The 17,990-nt window shown below is 41.0% G+C and overlaps 1 protein-coding gene across 1 annotated transcript in view; it reads left to right on the top strand.

The window, feature by feature from the left end:
* The window catches only part of xkr7b (XK, Kell blood group complex subunit-related family, member 7b), a 120,000-nt gene extending 103,077 nt beyond the window's left edge, over positions 1 to 16,923 (top strand). Inside the window, exons 2-4 of the mRNA XM_085259222.1 lie at positions 3,079 to 3,278; positions 10,585 to 10,804; positions 13,370 to 16,923. Coding sequence (XP_085115348.1) covers positions 3,079 to 3,278; positions 10,585 to 10,804; positions 13,370 to 14,183 — 1,234 coding nt within the window. The 3' untranslated portion in view covers positions 14,184 to 16,923. The remainder of the gene's footprint in view (positions 1 to 3,078; positions 3,279 to 10,584; positions 10,805 to 13,369) is intronic.
* Positions 16,924 to 17,990: the final 1,067 nt, after the last annotated feature.

Here is a 17,990-nt window from a genome sequence, read left to right as displayed (position 1 = left end):
AGAGACAGAGATGAAATGTATGTACACCCAAAAACCATTTAAAGAAAATTCACTTGTATCTGTAGCCGATGATGACTCATCTCACACCAGAAAAATTAGGTGAAAACCACAAACTGTAGCTTAAGGAAAATATATTTCATACAAATATACAGATTATTTTGTTTTCAGCTCTGATGATTATGAATATGTTGGATGATTAGGACAGCGGCCAAGTTTCCTCTGAGTGCAGATTTCTAACACAGTGAGCAACATGAATGTTTCAGATGTCACATTTTTGTGTTTAGGTGAAAACAGATGTTTAAAGCGATTCTTGCGAAAGTCATTTTTGCTTTTTGCCTTATTTATTTAAATAATGACATCAGCCTTTTACGAAGGGTTCATTGTAGACTCTACAAACATTCACTGCAGAAGTCTAAATCAGGCCTTTGATTGTGCTATTTCAGCTACTTTAACAGGCCACAGTTGCTGTATGCCTGCAAATCACTTTGCAACCCACCTACCAGCTCATGGTATGTGTGTGATTTAACTAGTGTTGTGTCCACCGTCAGTCATGTTTCTCTCCTGTTTTAATGAGGAGATCTTGCAGTTGCCACACCACAGAGCTGTACACCTGGATATAAATGACTACAGGTGGTATAACAATACTGAAACTACAGTTTAAAATCATTGTAGTGCCTCCTGTCTGTTTTCCATAAAGTTAGCCTGTTTTTTTCTTTGCTAATACATCATCACTTTAACACAGACGTTATTTTGCACCACGTGTAAAAAAAATATCAGATTTCATATCGTCACTTGTCACTAAATAAAAATAATACTGCTCACCTGTATAGACCATTTGAACCATTGTAACCAAAACTGTCACTGATGGCAAACAAACAACAGCAGGACGTCAGAGCAGAGCGGTGACAGCTGAGGATGAAGATGTTTTCCTCTGAGGTGTTTTTGTCCTCTCGGGAGAGCGGCATGTTGAGGTTTCATGTAATTCAGCCTTTATCCCTGCTGTACGCTACAGTCTGCTTCTCACTATGTTCATGCACAGAGCTGGAAATCAGATTATTCACATTTGCTAGAGACGCCAAAATAAGTGGGAAATAAAATGTTTACATCAAGTGATAAAATCTATTGTGAAATCTTTTTATTTCTTATTCTCAACAGGAGAAAGTCTTTATTTTAGAATACAAATGAAAAGGGAACCATTCACTCAAATTACAGATCGGTTTTAGTGGCGTTTTTCTGTTGATTAGAGATCCATGCAGGGTGTATTTACTGGAACTTTTCTTTTTAACACTTTATTTTTATTGGTAGTTTGGTTTTGTTTTGTTTTTTTACAAAACACTCAGACCCTTAATAAGTACAGAGTATCTAGGCTAGCAGAGACGCATTAAAAAAAAGATACATCCATTTAAGGTACAATCAAATCAAATAGGTGAATTAGAGCAATGATAAATTTGGTACCAGAATTTATAATAGTTTTCCATTCAGGTAAAGGTCCCATTTTTTCCAGTACTTCTCAAATTTATCAGCAGCAAGTCTTAATGAAAAAGTCAGTCCCTCCATTGTGTAAATTTCCTTGATAACGCCTGTCCAGTCCAAAAATGACGGTGGATCCACGTTTAGCCATTTGCGAGTTATGGCTTTCTTTGCACCAGCCAATAGTATTATAAAAGATATTTGTCAGATTTCCTCACTCCTTGGGGCAAATCACATAGATAAAACACAGTGAAATCAGGGGCCAAGTTCAAGCCCATCATGGTATTGATTTCTGTTATAGCTTCTAGGATTAACTGGAAGTTTTTTGCTGTTAAGCTTTTGAAATCTATTCTTTTTTATACTCTGATGGGAACAGAGCCAAATATAACCAGGGCCAGTGTGTTTGTGTGTTAGCAGAATCCCAACGAGGTCACGTCTGCCTCTAATACTCTTACGTATTTCACTTGTTGACCCCTGACAGAAGCTCTTGAGTTTGTTCACCTGATGTCATTTATCAGAAAATTCTTCTATTTTCTACTACTAATCTACTTCTGGGTCACTCTGCTGCAGTGTCTGTGTGGCATTCAACTTAGCCAAGAGACATAACTTCTCCTGGGTTTGCCCCGGGGTCTCCTCCCATGCCTGAAACACCTCACCTAGACGCCCCCAGAAGGCATCCTAATCATATGCTGGAACCAGCTCAGTTCCTTTTGAGAGCAGAGGAGCAATGGCTCTACTTTGAGCTCCTCCTGCAGGCCAGACCTGCTGACTCTGTCTCTGAGAGTGAGCTCAGACAATTTTATAGCCGCTGTTTGTATCTACACTCATTTTCTTTTTGGTCACCACCCATGGCTGTCGGTGGGGGTCAGAAGGATGCTTTAGATTCACTGCAGACAAATTCCCCAAACCGTCTCTCAATCTCTTGCTCCACACTTGTGAACAAGACTACCAGATTTTTGAACGCCTTCAGCTGAGGCGCCAGCTCATCCCCAGCTGCGAACAAGCAGTCCACCTTTTTCTGGCTGAGAGCCACAAACCCAGACTAGGAAGCTTACACTCTCATCCCCGATGACTTTTCAGTCAGCTGCAAATGCCCCAGTTCAAGCTCGAGGTCACTGCTGGATGAAGCCAGTGCACAGCAGAGCAGAAGAACAGTGTGTGACTTCTAATTCTAGTCAGTAGAAATCTGACTTGCTCTGATAACATATCTCAGAGACGCAGGAATAATAAGGAAAGATCATACATGGAGATCCCAGTCTGTATCTGGTGCTAGAAAACCCCTCGTGTGATTTTAGAAAGGATGCCAAGCACGGCCCTTTTCAGTAAAGAGGCCACTTTTTTCGAAGCTTAAGAATAGTTTCACTTTCATCAGTTTATCCAGTTTTCATCAGTCATTTTTTCCCAGTTTTTCCCAAACATTTTCCAGTCTTGCTTGGTGAAAATGTCATGTATGTTCATCCATAAAGCCCAAACTTTTACTTTGCCACTACAGTTTTTAAAGTTATTATTGGTTTATTTTTGGGTTGACTTTCACGTTGTAACTAAAAACAAAGGCTGATGTTTAATGGGATAAATCACCGCCCTTAAACCTCTTTCTCTCACCCTCAGATACATCCACGCCCTCTACCTGGGTGCCAAGAGCCGCTGGAACAGCAACGGGCCCCGCCGCCAGTTCCACTGGAGGCTGATGTTTGAGAGCGCTGACATCACCATGCTCCGCCTCCTGGAGGCCTTCCTGAAGTCGGCTCCACAGCTCGTTCTGCAGCTGAGCATCATGGTCCATGAAAGCGGTGTTCTGCCTCTGCAAGGTGACGCATTCAGCTGTCTTCTCCTTTTTCAAAGATTTTTAAAATTCTTGTTCTTAGAGTGAATGATATACAGCTTTATTGTGCTTTTTTTAGCCATCATTACCAGTGGCTATCATAAGACAAGGCAAAGTTTTCTGCTGAGATTGGGCAAACAGCACTATTGCTGCAAAGACCAAGACGTGTAATAGACGAAGAAGCAGAGGGTCAAAGTTAAAGCAGGAAATCAGTCTATAAACTTACTTGATTTGAGCTAAGAAATAAGAACCAAACAGTAATAAAGCAAACTTATTCTGTGTGTGTGAATGTGTGAGTGTGTGATATCACTAGGAGAATCTATGCTTTATTCATGCACCTCTTACAAGAAGCAGATTGGCCTTTGATGAATAAAACAAAACAGTCTCTCTCCCCCGCTCTCTCTCTCTCTCTCTCTGTGTGTGTGTGTGTGTTCACTTCAGTACTTTTCACACTCCGTGTTCACACACACCTGGCGGGCACCAGCAGCAGCAGAAGACAAGTGTCAGAAACATATTTAAATAGCACAAAACACACAGCTGACTCATAAAACCCACAACGCACACATGTAGTCTGCAGAATCCAAAAAACTAACTTCCTGCATTTGAATATCTTTAAAGTTCACCTTTGCTCTCCTCCTACGACTCTGTGTTCAGTTACAGACGAGTGGAGGGCAAACATCTGTGCGAGGCGCAGCCATGGCTGCAGTGGACGCAGGGCGCACCGACTGTGCTCAGCGTAGCAGCGATATCGACGTGCATGGCTGCAGTGACAACACAGAGTCTGCGTCTCTGCAGGAAACATAGCACATCTGCTTTGACATTCATTAGAAGACGACTTACGGCCCTTTGAGAGTGTAACACTGTGTTATTTTAATATTTCATGTTAAAAAAACAAAAATGTTTAAATCCAAATCCCCGTACAGTCAAAGATCAGTAATATAATCCAGTCTTCTAATGCACGTTGTGTGAATATCACAGTTTAGATTGTTATGCTTAACTGGTGAGCTCACAGATTACACTCGTTCAGAAAATCACAATGAAGTCATCAGTTAATAAGAAATGGCATATTTAACAAAATAAAATCCCGTGATTTGTTCTGTAAAGTTTAAAAAAGTGGATCGAGTGCAGAAAGTAGTTATTAGGAAAAAACCTGTATGTTAATAACAGCTAAAAATAATAAAAACTGCTGAACAGTGATGGCATAAAAACATGAAACTACATCAAAATAATAATAAGCACCGGAGCTGATCAGACTAGAGACACAAAGACACGATGTGCACCAGAAGATAAAGCCTCATCACAATAAAATATTCAAGTGATTAACAAGTACCTCAATTTACTACTTAAGTACTCTTCCTGAGTAAATATACCTGATTACAGTACAATTTAGCCTTTGAAAGCATGTTTTTATAGGGAACCTATTGTGTGCAGTAGCTACAGTAGCTTTGCATAAGTTGCTACATCATAATCAGTCATAAACATGGACTCTGAAGTGTGTGAATGCAGTTACTCGAGAATCAGGCGATGTAGGATTTTCAAATTCTTAAAATAGGAGCATCTAATAAAAGTCTCACAAGTTTTAATCCCGGTGACCTTGACCATGTAAGACGTCACCTTTCCTGCAAATCACCCAGCATTCTGAAATTTATGCCATAGGTGTGTGACCTAGGAAGCTGAGGGGCTCTCATTAAACGAGCTGTGGTAGCTCCCATCTTCCTCTCTTTAAGACAACTTTCTTCTGATTGGCTGCCCCCTAAAAAAAGGGGTGAGTGGGCGTGGCTTCTGTGCTCACAGCCAGAGCTGTGCTCACTGAGACGACCGTATTAGGTTTAACCACTCTTTATGACATCATTCATATTAAGGATGAGGAAGAACTGTGACTCTCAAGCATTATTCATACACACACCTGCGTTATTTGTGGGTTTATTTAGGTTTATTATGAGAGCTTTAACATTTTGAGCAGTATGTGTGAAAAAACTGGGAAATGTATAATAGATGCTTTTTAACCTCGAACCGTCCTTTGTGTCCCTCCTTACCAAACATCCTTTATCTCATAGTCTAAAAGCGAAACTCCTCTCAGAGATAAACGTGTCCGAGCTCTCACACACAAATATCCCTGTCTACTTTGACCTACCATCTGTTAAAAAGCATTCATGTTTTTTAATGTGGGCACTCATACATACGCTCCTGCAGTGCCGGCAGTACTGAAGAGCTGAGAAGATTCACCATCATTGCACTATCATTATCCATTATCATTTTATCTGTCACACGAATTGAGTGTCGGTGTAGCCAATTAATCATTCAAGTCATCTGTTAAGGACAAATCCCAAACATTGGCTGGTCCCAGTTCCTCCAAATGCTGAGCTTTCCAAGCGTAACAAACTGCATCTGTCACTGTTTAGTCATAATTCCCTTTGGTTTGGGTTCATTTATTGCATGGATGTTTTAGTGTATTTTCTCAAGCTATGCTTCAGGATAGTTGCTGCGTTGCTAACCTGATTTATAAATTTGGTTGTGATTTATCAGCTACAGTAATGGAGGCAATTGTTGATTGAGAGAACAGGCTGCGGTTGGATTAAGTTCATCTCAGTTTGTAGACAGGTGATCTTGAAAAGGTGATTTTCCGATTACTTATTTATTTTTGCTTTTATTTTCTAATCTATTTCTCTTCCAGCTACAGTAACTTTAACATGATCAATGTTCCTCCTCCAGAACACTGATAGCTCCATCTCCATATTTTCCCTTAATATGAAATGTACCACTCCACTCCGATTGGGGGTTTTCTTTATCAGACTTGTTTTTCATGCTCGCAAATTTCCAATTTTGTTTCTATCTGCTGTGTTTAATCTCTACTCCAAACCATTTTTTTGGCCACAATTACCTGGGCAGTCCGGAGAGCGAAGAAGACTCGATCCTGAAGTGCTTTCACCCTTTGAAAGCAATTCCCTGTGATTTTATCCCAGGAAACAATCATTTTCCTGTTTTTTTTCTTCTTCTTTTTTTTGCATCCCCATCCACTAGGCGATTCATTGCAGATCTCTCATTGTTTATAGACAACATCATCCGTTCCTTGAAATCCCGGGGGAGATGGTCTGGGGTCAAACGTTTGGCTCTCTCAACTTTTAGAGATTAGAGACACTGTTTGGATCCCAGAATCCACATTAGCTAAATGAACCCACTGATCACTGACATTGTTACTAAAATCTGAAACAAATCGATTTACACACAAACAGGTTGTTGTTGTTTTTTGCAATTTTAATTTGCAAAGGGGTAAAAGAACAAATAAGGAACATGGCAGCATGGCTTTTGACAACAAATAATAGAACCATTTATAGAAACTCGCCATGGTCAAAGAATTGAGTCAGAGCCTTCCATTCAAAGACGGCTTGTACAGTTGACTTATTACGATCTTATAAAGACTGTATAAAGACGAAACATGATGCCACGGACACATCAGTAAGGCCAGCTTCACACAGAGAAGGGCACAATCATAAAATGTTCCATCACATTGATGGCACTTTAAAACCAACAAAAACTACATAGAATAAAGAACGCTTAAACATTTCTCCAACATCTTAGAATTTGAAAAAACGAATCATGTCATTGGTTTTCTTCCAGGTCACGGTCATGGTGGCTGCAACCTAAGTGAATACACCAAAACATCCAACTTTTTCAGGGCGTTATTGAAATGTTACCCAGCCAGCTGAGAAAAGTAGTTTCCTCCCATCAGGAAAAGTGCAGTAAAGTAAAATAACTGAACGATATGATCTGCTGCCTCTCCAGCGAGTCTCTCATCCTACAGCTGGATTCCACAGCCTTGGACTCAAGTTATCTTGAGTAATCTTGAGAGGTTGAAACATATAAAGCAGTTCTAAATGAGCCCATGTTAGAGTGGATCTCCACCGCAGAACAAAGACTACCGTTGCCAGCTGTGGTCCAAGATGGTCGACTGGAAGTGCGAATAAACTTGGGACGAGATCCTCTCAGCTGAAGCAGCTGAATGATATCAAAGACAGCAAGCAGGACTCTTGGAAACATTGGTTTCCAATAATGTTAATTATGTTAAATAGCACAGATGTAAAAACCCAAAGAGTTCAGTTCATGCAATACCAGATGTTTCAGTTTCTGTGAAATTCATTGGAGATCATTTCCTTTCCAAAATTAAAGCAGCTTAAGGGGAATGACTCATATATCAAATCAAAGTAGACAGAGGTTTGAAGTTTAAAGAACTCCCTTTCCTTTATTAATACATATATAGCATTTGTCTGGTGAAGGTAGCCCATAATTTTCTCTGTTCTTAATGCTGCTGAATCCTCTTGAGACATATTGTTTCAAGCAGGCTGTACAGTAAAGGAGTGACAGCTCTCTCCTTTAATCAGACCTCATTAAGGAAACACTCTGTGGTTTCTCTGGCCTGCCACTGGTCTGTGTTAAATTGTTTTTGTTCAAAGATGGAACAAAACCGTTGCTGTTTTGTCACGATATTTTCCATTTTCCAACCAAGCCGCACAGACGCCGAGAATGCTTCTGTTCGCAACGCTTGATGGTGTTTTAATAGTTTCAGCCATTTCCCCCCATTTCCATTCGTGTTAGACGAAACAAGCTGATGCATAAAGAGAGCCAAGTTTAGAAATAAGGAGACAAACTACAAACACTGCAAAACTGAAGACAAAAAGTATATTAAAAACCAAAGAAACATGTCACATGTAAACAAAAATATGTGCCTAGCGCTGTGTCCCTGCTGTGCTAGGAAAATCTTACATGTGCAACAGCATTTAAATTTAATAAAAGTGAAAAAGTAAAAAGAGATTTTAAACACAATAAGTTTTCTGACTTGTGAAAAAATGGCGCTCTCCAGCTGAGGACCAGTTCAAACTCTGCACCTCTGAGTCGACTTTAAACTTTCTTTTTAAGGTTGATCTCAGTTTTTAAGAGAAATATTTTAGAAAAATCTTCAGATTAATCAAATGCAAAGTCGGTGCCGCTCTTTCTCTGCTCACATTTTAATGCCTTCTCAGTGTGATTCACGGCTAATTTGAGACAAGGCTGCATGATTAACACGCATGAATATTTAATATGCTAAACTGTGCTCTGGGCGGTTCGCAGCAGGCCTGAAAGTTACATGTGCGGGCTAATGATTATTTGACTTCAGTAGAAACTGGTTCAAGTCCAGATAAATTTGACAGCCAGCAACCCTAACCCTTTTTTTGTGTTTGTCCTTATGTCAGTGAAGTTAAACCAGATGTCAGAGAAAGGTTTCAGCCATATTCCCAGTAAGTTCACTAATCTCATCCTTATTATTGTCCAAACCTCTCACATTCCCTATGCTGATCACTTGAACAACTCCAGCTCTGAATCCTGGAGTAATCCCAGACTTTCTAATCTTCCTGTTTCTGTTAGCAACCTGGGAGTGTCCCTTTCCTCATACAGTAGACTCATGAAGAGATCCCAGACGTCAGGACTTCCTTTGTCGATCCTCAGGATTATAGTACTCACTGTGGGAATGGATTGAGATCACTAGTAGACTTAGTAGTTATAAAACACATTTTACCTTTGCCTAAATCAAAATGAGAAAAAAGAACTGACTTTAGAAGATGACAGAGTTATTAAAATAAAAAGAAACAACTGGAAATGCTCCAGCAGGCCTCCACTCAGCACGGCGGGAAATAAATAAACACATTTTAAGCTCGGGGAACAAGCGTGGGGAAAAAAGAGAAAACTGTAGGAGCATGTTCAAAAAACGAAAGCCATACTACTGTAGGGTGAGATGGTTCTTAGTACTTCACATGTATTCCCACCTGAAGGATTAAAGCTGGGACTAAAGCTTTGTGACTCCAACTAAAAAAAGGCAAAACCATACCTGATTTAAAAAGGGCAACCTCCCCTGTGAGGTCTTCTGGTTGTGCTCCTCCGGATCAGTTTAAACAGTGCAGCTGTCTGTAGACGGCTCATTGTTTTCAGCACATCTATGTGATTATCTCTGATTTCACCAAAGATCTCAAGGATCAGTACTGGTGATGAGAAGTTGGCTGCTCCACATAGACTAAACTGCATTTTTCCTCACTGCTTAGCAGGTCACTGACGAGCATCATTACATTTACATTCACAAGAGTGCGCACCACGAACTCACACCAAAGCTGAGTGCTTGTAGCCGCAGTCTTGGGTCTCCACGTTTGACAATTTGGATCGCTGGGACTTTGTTTTTCTCCCCTAAACTTAAATTCAAGTTAAAAGCTGGAAGTTATTTGATCTGACTCTTGACCCACCAGGAGAGATTCAGTGTGCTTTCAAAATTGGACTCCCAAGCAGACGCCTAATACAGCAGCATTACTAAAAGAAGACCTTGATAAGAAAAGAAGGCACATTTTTATCAAGTACATTTTTTCTTAGTTACAGAACTCAGGGACCACATCTCAGACATTTCATAATACAAGCAATAAATCAGCTTACAATTACCTGACCACATTACTGAGCCACACGGGGCAATTTAAACTACCTCTGTTAGTTAACATTGAAGAATCCCTGATAGTGATTTTGATCCTTTGTTGTAAGTTGATCTTGTGCTGTCTGTGTTTCTTAGTCCAGTGTAGTGAAGCCTTTTAGTTGTGTGATTCTAGCCTCCTCTCGCCGTTTAGTTGTTTGTGTTTGTTGTTGTCCTTTCTTTGCCTTGTTTGGTGTTCATGCTTCAATCTGTTAATTTCTCGTCAGTTGTTGATATTCTGGTTAGTGTTACTCTCCTTTGCTAGTTAGCTGCATCTCGATGTGAGTTGTACATCATGCCTCTTGATTATGTTCAGCTGTCTCGTTACCCTCCTGTGTTCAGACCCCCATCAGCCTTCTGCGTGCAGCCTCGGGCTTCCCTTTGTTGCGTCATCTGTTTAGTCAGCGTACTTTGGCTGTCTGAGGCTCCTCGTGTTAGTCCCGGGATGCTCCTGTGACTATTGGATTTCAATTTGCTTGCGTTTTTGATTTTGTTTGGATTCTGAAATCAGCCTGATAAACGGCTCACCTTTTATTTGACATCTCAAACTCTTTTCTGCATCCGCACACCCCACAATCTACACACTGCGACATCCAAATTTAAGATGCAGTTTAAAGTTTCTCTTTCCAAGGTCAAAATTAAAATGCCACTTTTAGGGTTTTTTTCTCTTTTCTACCACTCTGCAGCATGTAATCTCCCTGCTCGGGTAGCTTTATAATTCTATTTAACAATATCACTGGTGTTGTTTATTATGAGCTATTCAGTCAAGTTAATAACTATAGTCCTCTTATGTTTCCCCCCCTCTGTCCAGGTCTATCTGCCTCGGCCTCCTTGGTCTCACTGGCCTGGATGATCGCCTCCTACCAGAAGGTCCTCCGTGACTCCCGTGACGACAAGCTGCCCATGTCCTACAAGGCCGTGATCGCCCAGATGCTGTGGCACTTCTTCACGATTGGGGCGAGGACCGTGGCCTTTGCTCTCTTCGCCTCCGTCTTCCAGCTCTACTTCGGCATATTCATCGTCAGCCACTGGTGCGCCATATGTGACCTGATGTTAAGAATCTGGACCCCAAATGGGAAGAATTAGACACCTGCTGCATTTTTTTTGTTATAGAGAGAAATCTATACTCTGTTCCAGTAATATTAGTCAACTTGCATTCCAACAGCAGGTAGACAAAAATCAAACTAAAGAAAGTCAAGTAATACAATATATAAAGAGCAAGTTTGGTAAATATATTCCCTTTATACATAAACCTTTTTAATCTGCTCGTTCTTGCTTGTTAAATCGCAGAAAACAGCTTCCTACACACTTTACAGGTTCTTCCCCCAAGCAGGGACATTTAGCAGGGCCTAATTTATAAAATACTTTCAGTGTTAATTGTAATTATTCATACAGCAGGTTTAGCAAATTGGTGCTGAAAGAATGTAGCCTTCTATAGGGAGAAGGTCAGTCTTAACGTTTTATCTCATGCCCAGCGATTATTTGCATTCGGGCATTCCTGTATGTGTTCGCTCTACTTTAAATGGCTTAGATGTGATATTCTGTGCCAGGAGCATTCATTAAATTCTCTAGAAATGGATTGCCTGATATCATCGCTTTGTGTTTAGGGATGTACTTTGAGGCACAACTGAGAGATTTATGTTATCTGTCTTGTATTGCCCCTTTGTCTTAGTGTTCATTTGTGACTTCCTGTACTCAAGGCAGCTATAATCAATATTTTTATATTACTGATATAAATCAAATGTGAAAACAATGGCACAATGTGAAAGGTGCTACTTGTGGTGAAGACCCTACAGAGCACTATCACCTGAATGTGCAACTCCCTCGGTTTTCGGGGCGTTGTTGCGAGCTGCATCGCATTGTTTGGCTGTTCAGCTCACGACTTTACTGGTTCATTTTTACTGCTCTCATACTGTGATTGTTCTCACAGCTTTTCTCAGTAACAAAGCTTTAAATATCCTCTCTTCACATCCTGCTCAGCACCAAACAGCATGCAGTCAGAGTTTGCAATTAGCTGGTGTACACTGAGAAGCAGTCAGCTTTTGAAGAGACCTTTAATTTCCCTCAGATGTTTGTGAAGTGCGCAGATTTTATTTAATAGATGAACACAGCCTCTGTGATGTCAGACACTGGTTTGTGGACAATGGAGAAATCGCTCAAATGAAACAAAATAGTGCTCGGTAACAGCTGCAAGCTTGTCCAGAAAATCAGCTGTTGCAGGCTTAAATAAATCTGGCATGTTGTTCGCTCGCATCACTTGGATACAGTAATTTGCAATTCTAAGGCAAAGACAAAATTCTGTGGATTTCTGTTAAATTATGTCAACAGCTGAGTTAATTTCACTTCTATTGGCCTCACAAACAAAGTTTACAGTAAAAAACAGTCCAAAAATATCTCATTAGTATTTTGACAGCTCTGGTGATTTTGAGCCTTTCCAATACTGGTTCTATAAACAAAGTATATCCTGACAGTGATGCTAATTGAAGGTTAGTTGGTCATTAGAATTACAAGTATTTGCCACTCGTAAACTTGTAAACAGAGAAAACAGAGAAGCTCGCCAAAAAGGTCGCTAAGCCCTCAGCTATGCAGACCTAGAGACTAATCGGCAACCAGTTTGTGAGTGGTTGCTGGAGTTTGTTGGCAGTTGTGAAAATGGTTTCAAATAGGGTGCTTTACCTGTAGTTTGCATGGAGGACATCATCATGTCTGCAAACATTTGCCATTTACTCTCAGAACTGTTGTAAAACTAGAAAACGTTTGATGGAAAATAGAGACAGTAAATGTTCCTCTTGAAAGTAAAAGTTGTGCAACCAACAGATTTCAAAATTATTTTGAAGGCGAACAGTCTCTGTTTCCAGTTTGTGGCACATTTTTCAGACACTACTGCATGCGAGTAGTTCACAATTGTTTGCTGACCAGTTGGTGTTTACTGACAACAATGGCAACCTGCTAGTTGCAACAAAGTTTTCATGGCTGCACTATATATCTCTTGTGACCAGTGGTTGCCAGATGGTCTCTAGGGCTGTTTGACTGGGGCATTATCTGGAGAGCACTGAAGCTCATGCCAGTCTTCTAGATTCTTATGTTTTGTATGATTTCATAATTGGTACTGCTGGGAGAACTAGAGGAAAAATGTGAGGGATCACAAGCATCTTTAGCAATCTTCCAGTGGGAATCATGACTGTCTTCAATTTTAAAACTTGGGCAATAAAGACAAATAAACTGAAACTCAGTTCCTACAAAACTGACTGCAAATGTCAGTGTCTATAAGTTAAGAAATGTGTTATGTTTGCAGATTCCTTATGTACATCTGTTATCTACAGTAGCTTATTAACACATAGGCTAGCATTAGCTTTCTAACAGCTGACTGTAGGGTCCTAAAATAATCTTTTGACATAGAAACATTTTATGCCACTTTGTTGGCGTTCTGAAGCATGTTCTGGGCTAATCTATTTTCCTTTTCAAAGAGTGCAAAGTTATAAAATACTATTACAACCTGATTGAAATTTTGCAAAAGAATCTGTATATCATATCTTATTATAAGGCCCATGCGCATTGTTGTCGAGACTAGCTGTATTGTTGTGTTGTCTTTCCAGGTGTGTCATGACCTTTTGGATTATCCAAGGTGAGACTGACTTCTGCATGTCCAAGTGGGAGGAGATCATCTACAACATGGTGGTGGGCATCATTTACATCTTCTGCTGGTTCAATGTCAAAGAGGGCCCCAGCCGTTTCCGTATGACTGTCTACTACTCTGTGACACTGGCTGAGAACGTGGCGCTGACTGCCGCCTGGTACACCTACCGTGACCCACAAACGGCCGATTCTTCTGCCCTGGTGGTTGTATGTCTGGTGGCCTGCAGCTTTGCCCTGGGAACCTTCTTCATGTTGGTGTACTACTGCTGGCTGCACCCAGATGGGCCTGTTCTAGGCTCACAGTGGGGAGGATGTGTTGACGAGGGCGTGGTAGGTTCAGGAGGGGTGGCGGGAGTGATTGATGCTTGCCTTACTCCATCACAAGGATCCCAAACGGATATAGTCATTACCAGTCCTCCAAGGACTCTGCCCAGGACTAAAGACACAGGGGAGCCAGTTCCCGGGGAGCGAGAAAGGGACAGGGAGAGGGACAGAGACAGTTGCCTGCCTGTCTTCCAGGTACGTCCCTCCCCATCCTCCTCTCCTGCACTCCTTCACAGGACCTCCTCGTCATCTCGTGCACATGAGGGACCCGTGATCCGGATCGACCTCCCGAGAAAGCGATACCCAGCATGGGATGCGCACTTTATCGATCGACGTCTGCGCAAGACCATTCTGCTTCTGGAGACCACATCAGGCATCAGCCCCCGGATACAGTACAGGAGCAGCATGATGGGCAGCAAAGAGGTATTGGAATATGAGACAACTGTTTAAGCCAACAGTGGCTTTTAAACTTATAAACGCAGTCTGGGACCAAGGCTCAGCCTGAGATCAGTTCTCATCCCAGGACTATCTACGCCAAGAGAAGCACGAAAAGAAGATGCTGTGTGTCGGGCAGCTCTTTGAGAGGCTGTCAAAACTTGATTGTAAAATGTGAAGCGCAATCTGGGACCAAAGCAGTCCGGGAGTAAGTAGCATGAATGAGCCATGGGAAGTCAGCGGAGTAATGCTGAACTGGGATAATCTTCGAATTTTTTTTTCTAAAAGTTTTGAGGGAAGGGAAATATCCCTCATCCTGGGACCAAGGTGTGTTAGATTTTGTTTTATCCTGCACGGTCAGTACAAGAAGTAAAATAATTTGCAAGAAATTAAGTTGTGAAGTTTGAGATAATTGAGAAGCGGTCGGCTGCATGAACTTGAGCCTTTGACCCAAGAAAGACAACAGAGACTTTCCGAGGAATGTTTAGGAAACTAGAAATGCATGGGACATGCAATCAGTTTGGTTCGGTGTGATTTGGTTTTGTAAAGTCGGGACTTAAATTGAAAAAAGTCATTTTCCAGTCCTTCGTCAGACATTTGGTAACAAAGATATCTTCCTTTGCATCCAAAAAATAGACATTTTTTAACATCGCAATCACCAACTCATTGCGAACTTGTTATGTTTCATACTTTGAGAATCACAGTAACATGGAAGAACACATGCATATAAAGTCGTGCATTTCTTTTAGCAAGAATAAAACACAACAATATTTGCTAATTTGTGTCCAATTATGACACCAAAAGGTTGCATGTCCCTCACAACCATCCGTCAGTCGTGTCCCAAAAGAAACGTAATCTTGTACGCTTGGCTCCGATCTCATGCGACCACGATGATGGAAATGTAGGCCTGACATCTACATGTGATATATTCACTCATCCATATGTGTTATGATAGCAGCCATAGCAAAAGTCTCCCTGTTTACATCCCAGCTGCGCTGTCAATGCCCGACACGAGAAAGGACTCGTCTGGAAAAACTAAATCAGGACTAAATGTGAGGATGTGAAAGTGGGCAACTTCTGCCATGGCTCCCACCATATGGCATGCTGTAACTCACCACAAACAGGCCTGTGATGTACAGTTGAATAAATACAGATGTCAGATATAAGCTGTTATAATAAGCTGTAGTTAGACGAATGACTTTTGAGTGAAAAAGCTTCATTTTCTTGTGAAATTCTAAATCTCATCCAAAGTTTTTCAGAACTCGTAACATGTAGAATATGAAGGTTTCCACAAACAACATTTTTCAAAGAAAACAGTGAGAAATTACTCTTTACGGTATCAACACTACTTTGCTGAATACATTTAACAGTGAATAACAGACATTTGCTCAAAGCAAACTGAATACGAACAATTAAAGATGCAAAGCACCTTCATGTTTTATTAAGCTAGCTAGTCAGCATTAGGTGCCGTTTCTTCTCAGAAACAAGATGTTGGCAAGGGTCGAGTGAAAGGTGGCGCTGTTTACAAAATAAATCCACAATCAGGTCTTTGATTTAAAGATTTCTGAAGATTTGAATTCAGACTGATGTCTGCATAAGAATAAGAAGAATCTGAAATCTGGAAGCAGATGCTTTTGTTTTCTGTTTGTAGTCAATTTGTAGTCCTGTTGGTCTTCTATTAAATTAGCACAGGGCCTTGGTTGCATACAGGTAAACAGTCTGTCCATAGACCAAATAAGGGATTGAATTTTGGCAAATGCAATCTCAAAACAATCAGTTCTAAAATTAATCTGCAATAGTAAACAAAGACTTCTGGACAGAGCAGGAAATCCTGGCTCAGATATCCATTAGCTGCTGCTCTGGATATCCTTATGTACCCCTGCCCCCAAAGGCTGATAGATTTGCAGTACGTTTGTTGAATAGAAAGGAAAAGCAGATTGGCATAGAAATTCTCTTTGCACCTTTAAACTCTTGTTGCGATGACCTGCAGCAGGAAGATACACCTTGAACATATCCAGCAGAGCTGATCAGTAAGCAGCTTCAGAGGTCGAAGTTTAAATGCTGCTGCTCCCAGGTGTGGATGTGTTGATATTAATTAGAAGCTGCTGGATGCTGAAAGAATCACGCAGGGTCAGCAATACCACCCAAAGGAATAACAGTTAAAAGGAAATATAATATGCTTTGATGCAATATAAAATAGTTGCATCAAAGCCAGCATTTGTCCTCTTGCATTTTACACAACAGCTTTCTCTCCGGCAGCCTCTCTTTGAAGTTCTTTTCAAAGACGTTCTTTCTCCTTTTACTTAAAAGCCTTTAGGGTTAGTCTGTGCATTTAAGGTGATCTGATCTTTATGGCCATCCCAGAAATACTTCAACCTATGCTGTGGTTTTATTTTAAGGATAGCTGATGTAGAAAACATTACATTATGTGACCCAGATGCATATTAAGAAGTATGTTGATGAAAGCGCTTTTCAAAATGCATTTAGTGCACCATGCAGTGATGAAGACTAGCTGCTCATGATGCCAGTTTAACTGATTTATTAACCTTAGGACTTGGAATTGGAAGATCTTTAAAATAATAATAATACAATTTATGAAGTGATGCTAGATATTGACTGGGGATGGCACAAAACAAAACAAAACCAAGGCACTCTGTTTTCAAGTACAACGATGATTTATTCTACAAGCTTTCTGGCAAAGTCAGACAATACAATGGGGCAAAAAAGTATTTAGTCAGCCACCGATTGTGCAAGTTCCCCCACTTAAAATGATGACAGAGGTCAGTAATTTGCACCAGAGGTACACTTCAACTGTGAGAGACAGAATGTGAAAAAAAAATCCATGAATTCACATGGTAGGATTTGTAAAGAATTTATTCGTAAATCAGGGTGGAAAATAAGTATTTGGTCACCTCAAACAAGGAAAATCTCTGGCTCTCACAGACCTGTAACGTCTTCTGTAAGAAGCTTTTCTGTCCCCCACTCGTTACCTGTATGAATGGCACCTGTTTGAACTCATCATCTGTATAAAAGACACCTGTCCACAGCCTCAAACAGTCCGACTCCAAACTCCGCCATGGCCAAGACCAAAGAGCTTTCGAAGGACACCAGGAAAAGTATTGTAGACCTGCACCAGACTGGGAAGAGTGAATCTACAATAGGCAAGCAGCTTGGTGTGAAAAAATCAACTGTGGGAGCAATCATCAGAAAATGGAAGACATACAAGACCACTGATAATCTCCCTCGATCTGGGGCTCCACGCAAGATCTCATCCCGTGGGGTCAAAATGATCATGAGAACGGTGAGCAAAGATCCCAGAACCACACGGGGGGACCTGGTGAATGACCTGCAGAGAGCTGGGACCAAAGTAACAAAGGTCACCATCAGTAACACACTACAACGGCAGGGAATCAAATCCCAGTGCCAGACGTGTTCCGCTGCTGAAGCCAGTGCATGTCCAGGCCCGTCTGAAGTTTGCCAGAGAGCACATGGATGATACAGCAGAGGATTGGGAGAATGTCATGTGGTCAGATGAAACCAAAGTAGAACTTTTTGGTATAAACTCAACTCGTCGTGTTTGGAGGAAGAAGAATACTGAGTTGCATCCCAAGAACACCATACCTACTGTGAAGCATGGGGGTGGAAACATCATGCTATGGGGCTGTTTTTCTGCCAAGGGGACAGGACGACTGATCCGTGTTAAGGACAGAATGAATGGGGCCATGTATCGTGAGATTTTGAGCCAAAACCTCCTTCCATCAGTGAGAACTTTGAAGATGAAACTAGGCTGGGTCTTCCAACATGACAATGATCCAAAACACA

The sequence above is a fragment of the Mchenga conophoros genome, linkage group LG20, assembly GCF_057382185.1.
Source record: "Mchenga conophoros isolate Kocher_MC1m ecotype Shallow Benthic linkage group LG20, M_conophoros_male_GT1.1, whole genome shotgun sequence".
Lineage (NCBI taxonomy): Eukaryota > Metazoa > Chordata > Actinopteri > Cichliformes > Cichlidae > Mchenga > Mchenga conophoros.
Note: the sequence above shows the minus strand (reverse complement) of the source record. Positions and strands in the feature narration are given on the sequence as shown.